A 17,415-nucleotide genomic window follows, 5' to 3' on the forward strand; every position below is an offset into this window, starting at 1 on the left:
TTGTTCTTATGTTTACTGTGATGTGCTACATGAGCATCAATGGTTTACAGATTTTGTTTTGGTTGGGAGCACGGAGAGGGGCCGCGGCTGAATGTACGAAAGTGTATGGCCTAGCCTATATTAAAGCAAAAATATCATACATAGACCTATGATTTACCTTACCAAATTGATCCATAACCTAAACAAAAAGAGCTGATGAGTTACATAAATAACTAAACAAGGAAATTATTTAGAAATCTTAATGAACTAATCTGAGAGTGACCAGGCAAATTCAGGGGGGCCCTGCATACTGCATACACATTCAATATTGCCTTTAAAGCATGCCATAAAATTTGTAAACAACGCGGGACAGGAAAACATGCATAAAAACCCCTCAAACAATCATCAATGCAAAATCACCCAATGTCACCGGGAAAATGCTGTGTTTCATTTTAGAATTCTTTGTGAAATGGCTCTGCAAGTGCTTAGCCATAAAGGGGTGGGTTTAGTAGCCCTTGTGACCTAACCTGATTCACATTCCTTGAATTTGCGGGAAAAATGATTTGTTTACAAAGGGTATCAATATTGATGTTATTTTTATTACAGATATTATAATTACTATTACGCTATTGATTTAGTATCAGCTATATAAGAAAACATAAAAATTTACGAAAATAAAGGAAAGGGTAAACTGGTGAAACAGTTAGTACTTGTAAATGGCTCATTGGTAACTTAGTACAAGTGGAGTCATTTATGTGTAAAAACAATTAATAATGTAAACTCACAGGGGGCATTGCATGTATATACATGCTATGCCTGTCAGTTTTGGGTTAAAAACTTGAGACATGCAACCTTTACACATAAAAATATATGCCCTCAACTGCTGAAATCCCCTCCACCCATCCCTTCCTTAATCAACAAATACACTTTTCTCAGAGCAACAAAAACGTCACCTTCAGCCTCATCCTACCCAAATTTTACAGGCTAAAATCCCTTAAAAAATTATGCAGCAGTCCTCTATCTGGCAGGCTTTGTGTGAATGTAAACATATTTTCATTTGAGATACTACATTCATCAATTCAATTTTTCATGAAATATATTTTAACAAATAATACTCATGGGAGCTTCAATAACGAGCACAAGCAAAACTCAACAACATCTTAATAGCCATGCCTTACAATACAGGCAAAAACCCCAAATGGTTTTTGGGTGGCATTTCATCTGTCATATCTCTTCACTGGACTTGCCCTTGGACCTCCTTCTTTACATGACAAACAATGCCTTACACCATTCCTCTTGCATTACATAAAGTCTCTTTTAAACTTTGTAAAAAATTTTTTGTAGAGGGTTACAAGTTTTGTTTCATTATTATTATTTAATGGATTTCGACTTAAAAAAAGGGCAAAAAAAACCTAGATGTATGTGTATTTTTGAATCTTGATCTGTAATTATAAAAGCTCTATCACATAATGCTGATTTACCCCCCTCAAAAAATAGATAACATCAGCAATTTCATTCTTTTTCCCCTAAAAAAAACTTACCTTTTCTTCTCAAGCTAAAACATGCTGTCTTCTGCTTTTAAGCCATCCGTGTTTTTTTGAAAAACTGTCATGTGGCATCAACTTCCGGATCTGGAGCTAATTTTATCCTCCAAGTCTTCCCTTTAAAAAAAAAATGCAGTTTAAAGTAGGAACCACTATACTCAAAGTAATTTTCTCTGATACTGCTTTTTGTGGGTGCCATACCATAATCAGCCCAACCATAGATAGCATCAAGTGATTTGCAACCAAGAGGTTTTTTTTTTTTTTTTTTTTTTTTTTTTTACTGAAAGTTCAATTCATCCCAACCCAAATTGAGGAAATAACAAAATATCTAGTCTTGCAAAAGCCATTTGGCAATAACACCCCGTCCTATTATAAAAGGGTTTCATGCCTTCCTTTTTACCATAGTCATCAATATTATCTAGTGCACAATGTTCTAAATGCCTCTTAATTACATGTGCACTCCTACACTAAAGAAATGGTTCCTAGCCCTCTCTTCCAGGGACCCTTGACAGTCAGCCAAGTGCTGTTCAGGAAAGGGGCGGGATGGTCACACTATGTACGGGTTTCCCCCCCAGGGAAAAACATCGTCCCTGAAAGAAAATAGGTCTCAAAAACCGGGATGAACAAGCTCAAAAATATTTTTGGGGATTCTATGACTATATTGATATAAATTGAAATATTTGAAAAAAAAAACACAAAACCTAGGAAAGTGAATCCACTTGTTTTATTAATTATCATACTCATGAAATCTTGTGATACTCCATATTTAAAGAGAAATGGAAAATCCAACATTTTTTTTTTCTACAAGCACATATTAATATTATTTTAAATCAGAATATTAAAGAGGGAATTATGGACTGAAAAAAAGTAAAATAAGGGGAAAGAAAATATTTAAAAAAATTGAGTAAAATATTAATTGCATGACACAGCCTTCCCAGCTGTACAATTATACCCTGTGCAAAGCAAATTTCTTGTCAGTTTCACCCATTTTGTTTTTTTTAATTTTCTTCTACCTTGATATTTGGGATATTTTTCCCAAAATTTTCTCTGATTCTCACTTTGTCCACTAGGATGAAATAATGTCAAAAGCCTGTGTCTTCAGATGTCAAGTGGGCTTTTTTTTTACTTTTCTTGATAAAATAAACATTTGTCTGAAAAATTTTTTTAAGTTATCTTTATCAGCTGTATAAATATTACTTATTTTCACAGAAAATTTTTAAATTTAATATGATATAAAAATCATCTTTACAAAATAAATTTATTTTTCCCCAGGAAATTTTAAACTAAATTTTATTTTGGCATCATCTTTCCTCCCAAATACAGGGGATGCCATGTGAGCAGGGATTTCATCTCATTTCCCTTTTTTACAGCTTGAAAAGAAACCCTGTAAAGTGCCCTGGGTAGAAGAGACTAGTGCGACCCCCCCTTAAAGACTGAATTTTAAATGAATGGTGTACAACCACAAGCTTGTGCACTGATGTCATAATTTGATCTTTATTTCTGGTACGACTTTTGAGTTTTTTGAAAAAAAAGACGATTAGTTAAAAATCTTTGTTTCATACCCCGACTACTCATATGGGGTGAGGCATTTACCCTGAAAGATTTTAATTTTTTTTTTTTTCTCTCTCTAAAAGAAAGGATTATCTTTGTCCTTAAATAATTTCTTATCATATAATAAAAAAATTAAAACAGTGCTGAAGCCATACATAAATTTAGTTACTCCTCTTGCATGCTTTATTTTTCTTCTTGGGATCATCTAAAATTTTTCTATGTCTACCTTTTTTTCTAAATTGAATTTTCCCAATTTTTGTGTTTGCCCCATGTGAAAAACCATTGCCGAAAGTTCTTTTCTAGGGCAGCTTTTGGGCTCTAGGGTTATTTTGCTTATTCTGTACTTATATATTCTTCACGTAATTCGTCCTTGTATTTTTAAAAACAAAAAATTCCCCCAAAAAGGAAAAGGGGGTTCACTACAACATATTCCATACATACTGAACAGCTAAAAAACAAAAAAACACTTACACATAGTCTTTTGGTTGCCAACATATTTTTCTTTACCTTTATCTATCAACAGTACAAAATTTTGGGAAAAAAATCAGCACAAACAAGATGTCCCTTTACATCTGGTGTATTATGGGAAAACGTAAATTCATAATCCAAAAGTTATCAAACCCGCAACTATTGACCATCTCCTCTTAGCGTATTAAATTCTTCCAAAACCCTTTTTCTAAATGAAAAATAACACGTCCTCGTTCGAAGGCCTCTTCCCCCCAGAGCATCCCAGGGGCAGTTCTCTAAACGCTCACCTTCTCCTGAGTTCTACGTATAAATAGATAAATGAATATTATTGTTGGGGAGGGGGGAGAAAATCAAAATCCATTAAAAAACCCTTAAAATTTAAAAAATGAAAGAAAGTATTTTTTGACCTAAACAGTCATCTGAATTTTCTTTTTTCCAAATTGTATTTCTTTTTTTGGAAGAGAGGAAGTGAATCCCAAAAAAGACCAACATTATCCACCGACCCAAAATGTTGAACTTTCACACTGTGGTTTTTGTTTTGTTAATTTTGTATACAATTAAATGCTTTGGAACACTTAAGTCATCAAGGAATCAATTACCTGATCTGACCTGTTTACCTCATTTCTTGACTTTCTACAAAATATTAAAAGTTAAGTTAAGTTAAGTAAGTTTATTTACCACCCTGGCTATCTGCTCAGGCGTGGGCAATCATGATTACAGTTTTACATATATCTGACATTGTACAGTAGTCTGTAACCTACTGTAGTGTACAAGGTAAAATATAAATAAAAATCATACATATAAAAAAATTATTACTTACATATGCTTTTGCCACTGTGTTTGAATAACATGTTATTTGCATAGGGGAGTTATCACATAGTAATTTAGGGTATAGTACGAGTATATCTTCCAAGTATCAGATGAATGAAATATTCCCCATAGTTCTTTATACCTCATGTTAGGTGGTCTGAAAGGCTGTATCACATGACTTTCCGAGATATAGTGCTCAAGCATTCGTTTGTTTTCTTCGTTACACAGTCTACATCAGATTCATCTGCACTTCTTGCCCCGTGCATTTGCCAGTACATTCTGTAACCTAAACGTATTCTGGCAATAACCCGTCACACTGTCGGGTTTTGACTTCGGTGCCACCCATAGGAAGGCTTCCATCCCTATACTGATCGTAGTGCCTATGGTACAGCTTTCAGGCCTTTGAGTGTTAATCAGATCTACTAGTTTTTCCTTATGAGAACTTTTCAATATATGTGAAACCCTAGCAAGAGGCATCCCAAGATCTATGTTCACAATACGTTGCTGCAGGCTTCTTTCGCCAATTTGTCTACGTGGTCGTGCTTGCGTATGCCAACATGAGATGGTATCCATACAAACTGAATTTTAAAAATTACGCTCTGTTGCATGGGTTACGTTTACGCTTAATGCAACTCACAATTTCTTCATCGCCACCTGCTTTGAAAGAATTTAGCGTCCGAAGAGCACTTGAGAGTCACAGAAAACTACTCCAGAGCCCCTAGACATTAAAAATTCCGTTGCGAGGAGTATACCTGCCGCTCCTTTTGTGTAGTGCTGCCCAGTTTTGTATTCCATATTAACTTGATGTTGAAAGTAAGCCATTTTGTATACAGCGAAAGCACAACCAGCTTTGTATCCAGACTGTACGGATCCGTCGGCGTAACACTCATATGCATCATCACCCATAGATTCTGTGTGTTCCGTTACCTTTGCTAGAGCAATTGTTTCAACACACAGTTATGCACCCTGTTTTTTTGTGGTAGACATGAAAGGGGTGCACGATAAATGTTAAATTTTTTTCCATGGTGGAATGGAGCGACCTTTTGGTATTTACTAATTGGAACATTGAGTTTTATAATGTTCATGGAGATTTTGTGTATCAGGGGCGCGCGTGTGTGTGATTTGTCACGTCTACTTGCATGATTTTATTTTGCAGTTGTTTTTGGAAATCTGAGAGATACGAGGGTTCCCTCAGAGCTTTGACCCCAAATATGGTGGAAAAAAATATTATTCTATCAGAAATGGATGGTAAGTTTAATTCTGATCTCATGTTTACTATCCTTGCTGTTCTCGGGCGCCGAGGATAATCCTATAGCTTCATTTTGCACTACCTCCAAACTCCCTATTTCTGATTCCTTACACTGCAACAAGTGCAGTGCATGGTAGTCTACAACTGACCGTATAAAAGCCAAGTAAAACAGTCTAGCGAGCTTAACATTGATGCCATTTTTCTCTTCCGACAAGAACTTCCAAAGGTTTCAATCTCTCCCAGAGTCTCTTTTTTAGAGAGAGGACCAGGTCTGCATCATTTACATTCCCCCCGAGATATTTATACTTGTGGCATATGTCAAGCTCCGGGTCAACCTATGCGAAAGTGGGTGGGGGTATGATACATGGTTTAGAGCCATTGTTTTCTCAGCGGAAATGACTAATCCACACTCATGTGCCTTTGCTGTGATTCTGTCGAGAATTTATTTGCATCCTCACTTGTGATGATGCTCTGACGCATATGTCATCAGCATAGAAATATAATGGATTCACCACCCCAAGTGGGATATCTGCCACCAGCTTGTGCAGAGGACATTGAACAGCATAGGGCTGAGAACTCCTCCCTGTGGCGTCCCAAGTTCAAAAGACTGTGAAGTGGAACTTCTCACTCCCCTGAACAGGACATTTTGCAGATCTGTTCGAGAGATACAATCAAATCCAGTTCAATATCTAACCACCGGATGCCAAAGCTTACTAATTGATCTAGGATAACATCTCTGTTTTCAATGTCAAAAGCTGACTTAAGGTCAAGAAAAACAGTGTGCTTCCCTGGATTAGAGTGTGAAAAGTACTCTGCAAAGCAATTTTTGTGTGCTACTTTCCCGATAGAAATCCGTACAGTCTGTGAGATAATTTACCTTGTAACCTGTACCTGAGTCTGTTAAAAATTATCCTTTCTAGAACTTTGCATACACAGGGAGGTTAATGAAATTGGTCGGTATTTATCAGTGTTTGATTTCGGTATAGGGATGATCAGACTGCTGTCCAGGAGCCAGGCAAAATACCTTGTGACAAACTTACCTGTATGGGGTGCAAAAGGGGATTCCCCAGGTACCTGAGCTATAAGGCGGAGGACACTATAGGTAATTCCATCCTCACCTGGGCGGACGCTTTTCCTTTGATCCGTGCATTGTTCATTTCCAACTCAGTGATCTCAGCAAAGGCTGAGGGGTCAGTATCAGAACATCCAATCTCAATGGCAAATTTGCGTGCAATTTTAGATTGACTAAGGTGATCCTGAATATTTGTGGGAAGTGAGCTCAATTTGGACGCTCCAGCCCATTGACTAAGGAGCATATCTGCTTGTGCAAGAGGACTATGGAACTGCGGGGTGTTAGTTGGTTTGCCTGAAATTCGATTAATTTTTTTCCAGACCTCCGACATGAGGTGTTATTATTAATGCTTTGTAGGAACTGTTCAAAGTGTTCATTTCTGAAATGAGTTTTTTTTTTCCCCGTAGGTTTTGTTAGCCTTAAGAAATTCAATAAGGTTGTCACGGGTATTATCCTGCTTGTAGTATCATAAAGCTCCTGAACTCGCTTTTGTTCCCTTAATAATGTAGGGTCACCGACCCACTTAGGTTGTTTGCAGCGTTGTGAGTTGTGTTCTAGAAGGTTTTCTTTGGACAGACCCAAGTGTTGTAGTAATCAGTGACCACTGTTGTCATGTCCATGAAAATTTATCAACACTTGTTACTGTGTAATCATTGTACCAGTCATAGATACGTGATTTAAAGTGATGCTCAAGGTAAGGGGGGATAGAAATTTTGACCCTATTTGTTTTTGGTGACTGAGTATTATCAACAGCGTATCTCGTTACTATTGCAAAGTGGTCACTGATTAGCTCTGTTGCAAGCATGCTTCTGACTTTTTCCCTGCACAAGATCCCTTCCTATTACATAATCTAGCCTGCCCCCGCCACGTGAGTTTGCCTGTCTGTATCATATACTGTCATAGATCTGTTGTTCACAAAATGTCGGAACTCTTCGCCATTTTCATTGCATTGACTATCTCCAAATGTATAACGTTAGCATTAAATCTCCCATGCATATTGTGCCGTGATTCTGAAAGTTGGGCAGTGAATCAGTCTGAAAATTTCTACACCTGCGTATACATTGTACAGAGAGAAAAACCCAGAGGGGTGTTCGAATATGTAAATGTGATACTGCACATTATTGTCATTAGATTTCTGCACCAACTTATGCGGTATGGTGTCACTGACATAAGTCAATAGGCCTGTCATTCCTGTGTCCGTATAGGATGTAGCCTCTAATTTTTAGGGGCGGTTTTTATTTTAGGACTGATGTGAAGGGCTCTTGTAAACAGATAACGTCAACATTATTGTTAGAATATAGTAAAGCAAGTCATTAATTCCCACGGTTGCACCACGTATATTCCATGAAAGAAAAGTAATTGTTTTCTTGTCCCCCATCACACCCTATGGGTTTTAAATGATTGGTCAAATTTCTGTTGATGAACTCTTTAGTCTGAAAATTTTCTTGTACTGCATTACGTATTTTTGTTGTATCTTCTTTATTTATCTGTTTGCGCGCTTTCCGCGTATTGATACTATACGCATAATCCGTACCTGATAGCATTTTCTGAGTGATGTCCCACAGATCGGCCGTTTCCTTCGCATCTTCGTCAGCGTCATTTTTACGGTCATTGTCGTCACTGTTTTCAGATGGTCCGCCGTGCGTAATAATAATATCAGAGACCTCATTCGTATTGTCAGCATCACTAACATCATCAGAACGCCAAATTTTCCCTTCTACACGCTCACTTTTGTCGTGCGTAATAATAATATCAGAGACCTCATTCGTATTTTCAAAAATCACTGACATCAACTAACATCATCAGAACGCACATTTTCCCTGTCTACACGATCACTTTGTTTTTCCATTATCCTTTTTTTCAATTCAGCAATCTCTTGCCTGATGCTTTTTTTCATTTCAGCAATCTCTTGCCTGATGCTTCTTATTTCCTCGGCCGTATCCATGTCTTTTTCACCAATGGTTTCTCCAGTGGCACTGTTTCCTAGGATGGGGAATCCCCCTGGCAGTTGCGGGAATTCCTTGGGTTGGTGACGTCACGCGGCCCAGGGTGGGTGTGTGCTGGGGTGGGGATCGCCACTCCCCGGTCGATGGGTACGGTCGGGGCAGGTGGGGGGGGGTGCTCGTGGCGTTTGTGGGGCAGTTACGGTGCCAGGCCCTCACACCCACCGCTCTGCACCTGACGCACCTCTTCACGATGGTGGCGGCGTCCTCATTGTCGTTGTCCTTTCCGTCGTTTCTTGAAGGCAGTCCTTTGCCTGGTGAGCCCTGCACAGACAGCACACGCTGTGTCCTTCCTGCAATATTTAGCTACGTGGCCATAACCTTGACACTTGTAGCAGACTACAACCTCTGAGCACCACGGTCGAATGGAGCTCGGCTCTATGTATCTTCCAAAGAATTGGTACTCTGTAGGTGGGCTGTTCACCGCTCCATACAATGATGAGCCTGTTTCAAGGTGTCCGTCCTTATAGATCCTCCGGGGTTTAAAAACGCCCGGAAGATGCAGTGCTTCCTCAGCGGCCGCCTCCTTCGGAAACCTGGTAACCAGGTATTCCCCGTATTTTTTCTTTTTAGGCTGAAACTCGTCTTTGTTCTGCAGAGAGATCCCCGCAAAAGTGCCATTAATCATCAGGGCCACATATTGTTGTGTTCGGGCGTACATAGACGTAGCGCGAGGATATCCATCTCCCCTGCACCATGTCTAGCGGGCCTTCCTCTTGGGGGGCGGCAGCTGGCTGACCTCCCTCATCCACCTTATTTTATTGACGGAAGTCGGTCCTCAGGAAAGGCCAGTCTAATGTACCTCTCCCGGGGGGCGATGGGTTCGCGCTTTTGGGTCGTTCCGTTTTCTTTCTTGGTCAGGTTTTCTGGTGTTATTCGGCATGGTTTTCACTTTTTTCCTTTTGGTCTGAACGAGTTGGAATCCCTCGTTATCAGCATCAGGGTCGGCAGTCGAATCCACATCGTTCATATCCCTATGTTCGGTGGAATCAATCCCTCCCATAGAGTGGAGGGTTGAGGGGGTGGTAGTTGGCACTGGGACTGGGGGGGCATCGAGCACGTCCCCACCCTCATCCATGGTAGGACAGTGAGGGGTGGTTGTCCCCTCCGCTTCTTTGGGGGATTAATTCCCTGCGGTCGGGCGCGGGGAGGGTGCGAGCGCCAGGTCAAGTGCTGTCACACATACATTCACCAGGTCTCGCCAACGGTCTTGGTACAGCACCCTGTTACCTTAGCATCACACTCAGTATCGTAATTTTTACTAGGCACTGTTTTTTCTGGAGTCCCTGACCATAATATCCGACACAATTTGGTGTATGTACACAACACACACCACGCACACTCTGAGTATAAGGACAACCCAGTTGAGGGGTTTATCCCCGTAAAATCGTCCGAACACAGGAGAAATCCCGATGACGTCCTGCTTTGGTGTTACTAGGCTTACAACTGTACAAAATATTATCATTATACTAATACTACTTTCACTATAATATTAAGAGCAATAATAACAGCATTATTAGAATAAAAAACCTTTAATAAAGGGGGGGGGAAGATTTATTACTATCATAATTATTACTACTACTATCATCATCACCATCATCAAGGGGCAAATGCCGACGGGGGCGCATGGCCACATCCACCCTTTGCTTCCAACTACGAGGTCCCTCATGGCGTGTATCCAGGGAGGCCCTCAGCCCATCTCTAATTCCTCGCGCAGGTCTCGTCGAGCTGACCAAGCCATGAAACCCCCTGGGTCATCCCCCAGACCTCCTCCCCCAGGGTTGTCTCGCAACGAAACAAGCTGATGGCAGGGTTCATCCATAGGGAAACGAACTAGGTGCCCATATAGCCTGAGTTGGTGATCCTGGATTATGCAAGTAACAGGTCTCATGCCAGTATCACAGTGTGACCGCTGGTTGGACATGTGGTCCTGCCAACTGTACCCCATGATCCGGCGAAGGGACTAGTTACAAAAGGCATCAAGACAAGAATCCAAGACACTGGATAGCGTCCGGGTTTTCGCTTCCATAGAGCAAAACTAGCAGTAACGGGGCCTTGAAGACATGTAGCTTGGTCCTTCTGCATAGGTATGACATCTCCAAATGCCTTGTTGATTGAGTTCATGGCTTCTGTTGCCAGACCAATCTGTCTTTTGACTTTTTGGGTTCTGACACCCCAGACATATGGACTACGCTACAAAGATATGTAAAACTCTCTGTAACTTCAACATCCTTGACTGAACGAGTTCCCCTAACGGGCCCCCCAAAGTCCTGAATCTTGGTCTTGGTCCAGGAGACCTTAGGCCCAAGGCTTTTGCCTCATTGTATCAAGAGCCACCACCAGTGGGCTCCAGGGACTCAGATAGGATAGCAACATCATTGGCAAAGTCAAGGTCTGAGACCTTGATATTGCCCAGTGTTGCACCACAATGACTTTGGCTGTAGCTCTGCCCATTATCCAGTCCATGCAGGTGTTGAAAAGTGTTGGTGCAAGGACACAGCCTTGCCTCACCCTGAATTAACAGGGAAGAAGTTCAACGGACTCCCACCACACTTTACAACACTTTCAGTACAGTATAAAGGCTTACTATTAGGCCAATAATCTGCGTTGGAATTCCCGAGTCTCAGGATCTCCCATAGCGATTCGCAATGCACCAAGTCAAACACCTACTTGAGGTCGATGCACAGGTATTGTGACATCGCTTGCATCCAAGCTAACTGTTGGAGGGTCTACCTGGTACAACTGCCCAAAATACTCAGCCCACTACTACTACTATTATCATTATTAGTAATATTATCATTACTATAGTGACCTGTTTTCGTGATCTCTCTCACCTCACATATCAGAAAAGCCATGTGTGCCTTCTCTCATAGTAGTTCCACTGTCCTCAGCTGAATCCAACAGGTCTACAGCCGTGACAATGACAAAGTGACCTTAGAACACGCAAATCCCACCCTTATTGCTTGTAAACAATTCCCATACTGTTATTTTGTTGTCTTTGTGTACAATTAAGTGTTGTTTATACTCAAAATGTTCCTCAAAAAATGCTTATTCTGAATCACTAAGTATGTTACTGCTATCATTATCGACATTCAAATGTCTTTATGTTTTGTTAATACTCAGCAATTTTGTCTCTGTATCTCGAAGCTTTTTAGTCTTGTAAACACCATAACTCTCTTCTTACACCCAACTGTATATAAGGTACCCTTGTTCCTTGACCATAAAACCACCATGTGACCAAATGTATCAGAATTTGTGTTCATTCAAATTCTTTCATGTTTTCCATTATGAAATGTTTTAAAACGATGTTTGTTCAGAGAAATTTCTGAGCAGTTAAGACAGACCGCTTGCAGACTGTGGGCAGGCAGGATGCTTCGCCTGAGTGTCTGTGCCTGGCCCATTCTCTGTACGCCAGCTACCTACTCTCGCAGAAATAAAGTTGTAAACCAGCGACAACTTTAACTTCTACACACCTTCAAGAACAAACCACCAGAGTACCAGAGTACCATCCCAGTGGGGACATATTTCACCACGGTGCTACATTACAATTACTATTAATACTGTTATTATTATTATCATTCTTACCATTATCATTATTATTATCATTGCTATTAATACCATCTTTACTATCACAATTACTATTATATTTACTATGACGATATCATTATTATTACTGTCATTAACATTTTTATTATCATTATCATTATCACCAGACTATTTTTATCATTATTATTATTATTATTATTATCATTATTATTATCACAATCATTATTATTATTATCATAATCATTATCATCATTATAATAAGTATTATCATTCTTATCATTATTATCACTATTATCAATTCTATTATCATCATTATCATTACTATCACTATTACTATTACAATTACCATTATCTTTATTATTACTTATATTCTTGTTATAATAATAATAATAATAATAATAATAATTATTATTATTATTATAATTATTATTATTATAATCATTATCATTATTACTATAGTTGTTGTTACTATTGTTATTATCATTATCATTATTGATATTATCCTTTATCATTATTACCATTATCATTAATATCATAATTATAATTATTATAATTTTTATCATTATCATCATCAGCATTAACATTATCATTATCAAAGACAATAACAACAACCATAATAATAATGATGATGATGGTGATGATGATGGCACTAATGTTGAGATTATTCTTGATATCATTGACAAAATAATATCAATAATAACATTACCAATGATAGTAATATTAATATCAGTATCAATACTAAGGTCATTATTGGTAGTATGATTTTTTTTATCATTATTATCATTATCATTATTAATATCATCAGACTTTTATCATTATCAACATCATTGTTACTGTCATTATTATCATATCATATCGTCATCATCATTATTATTATGATTATTATTATTATCATCATTATCATTATAATTATTATCATTATCATTATTATTATAAATATCATTATTATTATTATCATTATTATCATCATCAATAATATTATAAATATCAATATTATTGGTATTACTAATATTATAAATAATAACATTATTGGTACTATCTTTACTATTAATATTATCATTATCACTGTCATTATTTGAAGAAGCATTTCATAATAACAGGTGTCTTTGTACCTAAAAGATAAACAAATGTACAAATGATATTGTCATTTATATTTTGCAAAGATGCCTATTTAAACAATTTTTAGAATGAAATTAGTGTTTTTGTATTGAAAAATGAAAATATAGCCAGTTAGAAGGGTCCGCTCCAGTATGATGGGATCAAGATGATCTTAAAACTAAATTTGTTTTAGATAATTATGAAAAGTTATTTTACAGAAAGTTCCTGGAAAATAAATTTGACAAAAGTAACTATAACATCTTTCTTTCCAAGAATGTTTTTTTTCCATGAAACAAATGGACCAAAACCAGTGCAGAAGCTCAGTATGATTACAACAAAATATCATAAAATGTATATATCCTGCTCTACCAAGATATGCAAATATACCAACTGTGTGTCCAAAAGAGCTCTGGAAAGGGCTAATCATTTTAAACACTAAAATTTATGTGTGAGAGGAAATCAAGAAATGGAATTCAGGAACAGCATTTTTGCATCATCTCAGACAAATAATATGTTAAATATATCTTGCATAAATAGTGGGAACTAGTCTATTTCTGGCACAGTTTGACTAGTGTGTAATTATGATACCAGTTCAATTACTTACTGCCAGTGGGTCTTTAGTTCTAATCATTTCAAAGGCAAGGATAAGTTAAGCATTTACAGTAAAAGGCTTCAAATATTATTTGTCAGTAATAAAAATCAGTGAATTTATATAACTTTACCAATGTTTTAGCTCTGACAGTTACAGTGGCAAACTCAAACTATACTTTCAAAATCTAAGTCCTAATAACTTTGCTATCTTGTAGTCAGTATTATATACAACCATGTACTTCTTAAGATATTTCTCCCATTAGCTGTTAATGTTTGAATGTGGTTAGAATCTAAGATACCTATATACTTGATATTGAGTAGTTTAATAACAGAATAGGACATTCTTATTTTGTTATGTTTCAAAGTATATGAAATGGGTTTTTGTTGTTTTGTTGCTCTGTATGAGAGGAAAAGGTGAATAAAATACAGAGCTCTGCGGAGCTGCACAAGTATATTCTGGTGTACAGCACTACTGTTTACGTAAGGGTTATGTAAACATGCAATATATAAAGAGGGATACATTACTAATATTATAATATAAATAAAAAAAACATATAATTATAAATAAGGTAATTATGGTTGATCATATGACAGTCTGAAGAAGTTTTAGGAATTATCTACCTATTTTCATTAGAAAAAGACCTCGTGCAAACAATGAAAAATCATTTTGTACATACCTTGCAGTTATGACAAACACCACACTGATTGAAAATTTTTAGTATTTATCGGATTTCACAAAGTTGAAGTAAGCTCAGGCTGGCAGAAATTAGCAATAATTAACTGTATATACATTTCTAAGGCAAATTCAATAGCTAAGTGAAATTAAACAGACCCACATAGTTGCTCAGACCCATGGATAACTTTAGACACTTTAATGTCTTTAATAAATCTCATAGTATTACTAATAAATATTTTTTCTTTGCATGGGTTGAATGCTACTTTCCCTAATTCCACAGACACAAAAAGAATTTATCAACTTAACTTTACACTGTGCTATTTTACAGCAGTTACTGAAAAGCACACTGGTGAAAGTCTTACCGACATTCTGCCAATTAAAGCTGCCATCTGTGTAGCATATAGGTACTCCAAGCGAGGACTGAAGTAAAGGCGATGGTGGATCAGCTTTTGAAATTCTGCTAGCATATCAAATAATGCAGACTCTGAAAAATTATAATCTGTAAAATCCTGTATTTTTTATAAAAGAAAGTAAATCACAGTCACATACACAGTTCCACACCTGCTTGATCCTCAGCTGAAGTTGTTTTACATGTTAAGAAAGGCACTGGTATCTGGCTGCAAGATTCTTGAGTATCTGTCTGCAGCTGCTCTACCACACACACAACTGATGCTTTTTTTCTGATTGAAGAAACAAAATTCAAATGATTAGCTGAAGTTGCATGCTGAATATAGTACCACTTTAAATGGATAAAAATCAAAATAAAAATTTTTTGACATGTGGTTTCCATATAACTTTTCTTATTTCTGTGTACAAATGCAATAGCAATCAAAACTATGTATTATCACAATGAATGCAAAAAAAAAAAGTGAGAGTAGGGAATTAAGCTAAAATGAGTGTGCTGTAGTAGCAGTTCTAGTTAATGAATTCACAATAGTAAATATTAAAAGGTTTTTCTTTTTTTAGCAAATTTAAATATCTCATTTGTTTCATATGTTTAATCATACTTACCTATCAACGAGCTCCAGACTCTTTGTGTTCATGTTATTTCCTAGTTTAGTGGCCTCTTCACCCATTGTTAGAGAGTGTCAGTTTTCAACACAATATCCTTGTAGCTTACAAAAACACAATATTCTTGATCCCTTGAATCATCTGAAAATACAGATAAATGGAAATGACATACCTTCTCATCACTTTTATTGATTAAAATAAAAGTTGGACAGTGTGCATTTATTAGGTATCAACTGTGGAATAAAATATAAGATTTTTATTATTAGAGACTACTATATTATGAAAATTTATAACAAAGAATAATTTTGAATTGGGAAGATTCTAAAAATGGGAAAAAATCAAACTGATACTTATTACACATTGATCACCAGATGACCTGAGAATGATATGCTTATTCATGCTACACAATCTGCTTAATTGCTTAGGGCATGATATTGGAAGATAATTATCCAGAATGCGAAGGTAACAAGCAATGTCTCCACATTTTATACTCCTGCAAAGTCCATCTAACCACTATTACATATATTCTGGCATGACAGTTGGGACTTCTTTTTTTTTTCTTTCTTTTTTTTTTTTTGATAAATCACTATGGAAGTTTATTGGCTCCATGTTACAAGAATTCAGGGGAAAACAATAAAGTTTCATAGCTGAGCATGACACCCTGTGGCCATGGCATTACTTGATGCACAGATCTTTGATTATATTTTATACATAATAGTATTCTTAATTACATTACTTTTACGTTAGTTTTCCACATCTCTAAGAGTCATTCTGGATCCCAATGTCATACCAAAAATGACCAACATTGCAGGAAAACCCTCTTTCTTCTTTCGATTTTCTGGTAACTAGTAAAAGTTTAAAAAATCTTCCACTAGAATCTGCATTACAGAACTCAGGCAAAACATATAAATTTGAGCTCTATTTTGCCAGAATAGGCCTATTGGTAGTTTTGTTTGAGCACCACATATACAAATGCTAATGTGCTCACTAAACTGAGACTGAGTGGGATTAAAGATCTCAGTTTGTGGACTCATCCCCTAGGTTAGCATACTTGGTATAAATAAAAATGCCTCCCTCTCATCCATCTTGCAAAATATACATGAAGTAAGTCTCTATAAAACCTAGATGTCACTAAAACTAATTCACTTGGTATTGTTGCTCAACCAGCTATCATGGATATCATATGAATCTTTAATTGAATAATACTAACCACTGAGTCCATGGCCGCAGACTTGTAAAATCCCCTTGATAAATGAACAACCCTCCTTGTTCCCACAACCTCAGATTGTTCCCCTATGCTGGTCACCCTTTGCACAGATCATCATGTTACTTTTACCCCTCTCAATCTTAAAATCTTTCTTCTCCCTCTCCTCTTCAAACCTGTTGTTTCACTTTTCAATAAATCTAGTTTGTGTATAGTGAGTTTTTCTACCATAGTATTAATATAGTAGTGTTATGCTATTCATCATTATCATATTTACGATTTTTACCCACTTTCTCTGATACATTTCATGCCCTTTCCAACAAATGCTATAATCAGTTTAACTGGACACTATATGCAGTACAAAGCAAATATATACATTAGTATTGGCAACACACCAACTTTTGTTCAAAAATTATCACATTTTATATATATATATATATATATATATATATATATATATATATATATATATATATTATATATATATGTATATACACACATACACACACACACACACACACGTGTATATATATATATATATATATATATATATATGTATAAATGTATATATATATGTATATGTATATGTATATGTATATATATATATATAATA

General features: G+C 36.7%; 1 protein-coding gene across 1 annotated transcript; it reads right to left on the reverse strand.

Moving 5' to 3' along the window:
- Positions 1-11,421: 11,421 nt before the first annotated feature.
- On the reverse strand, positions 11,422-15,738 carry LOC119571621. Its single transcript, XM_037918843.1, has 4 exons — positions 15,599-15,738; positions 15,149-15,267; positions 14,950-15,071; positions 11,422-11,582 (listed from the first exon to the last, which is right to left on the reverse strand). Exons 1-4 carry the CDS (start codon positions 15,661-15,663, stop codon positions 11,544-11,546), a joined length of 345 nt encoding a protein of 114 aa, XP_037774771.1. The 5' UTR covers positions 15,664-15,738; the 3' UTR covers positions 11,422-11,543.
- Between the last annotated feature and the right edge of the window lie 1,677 nt (positions 15,739-17,415).

This window comes from Penaeus monodon, unplaced genomic scaffold (genome assembly GCF_015228065.2).
Source record: "Penaeus monodon isolate SGIC_2016 unplaced genomic scaffold, NSTDA_Pmon_1 PmonScaffold_717, whole genome shotgun sequence".
NCBI classification, from domain to species: domain Eukaryota; kingdom Metazoa; phylum Arthropoda; class Malacostraca; order Decapoda; family Penaeidae; genus Penaeus; species Penaeus monodon.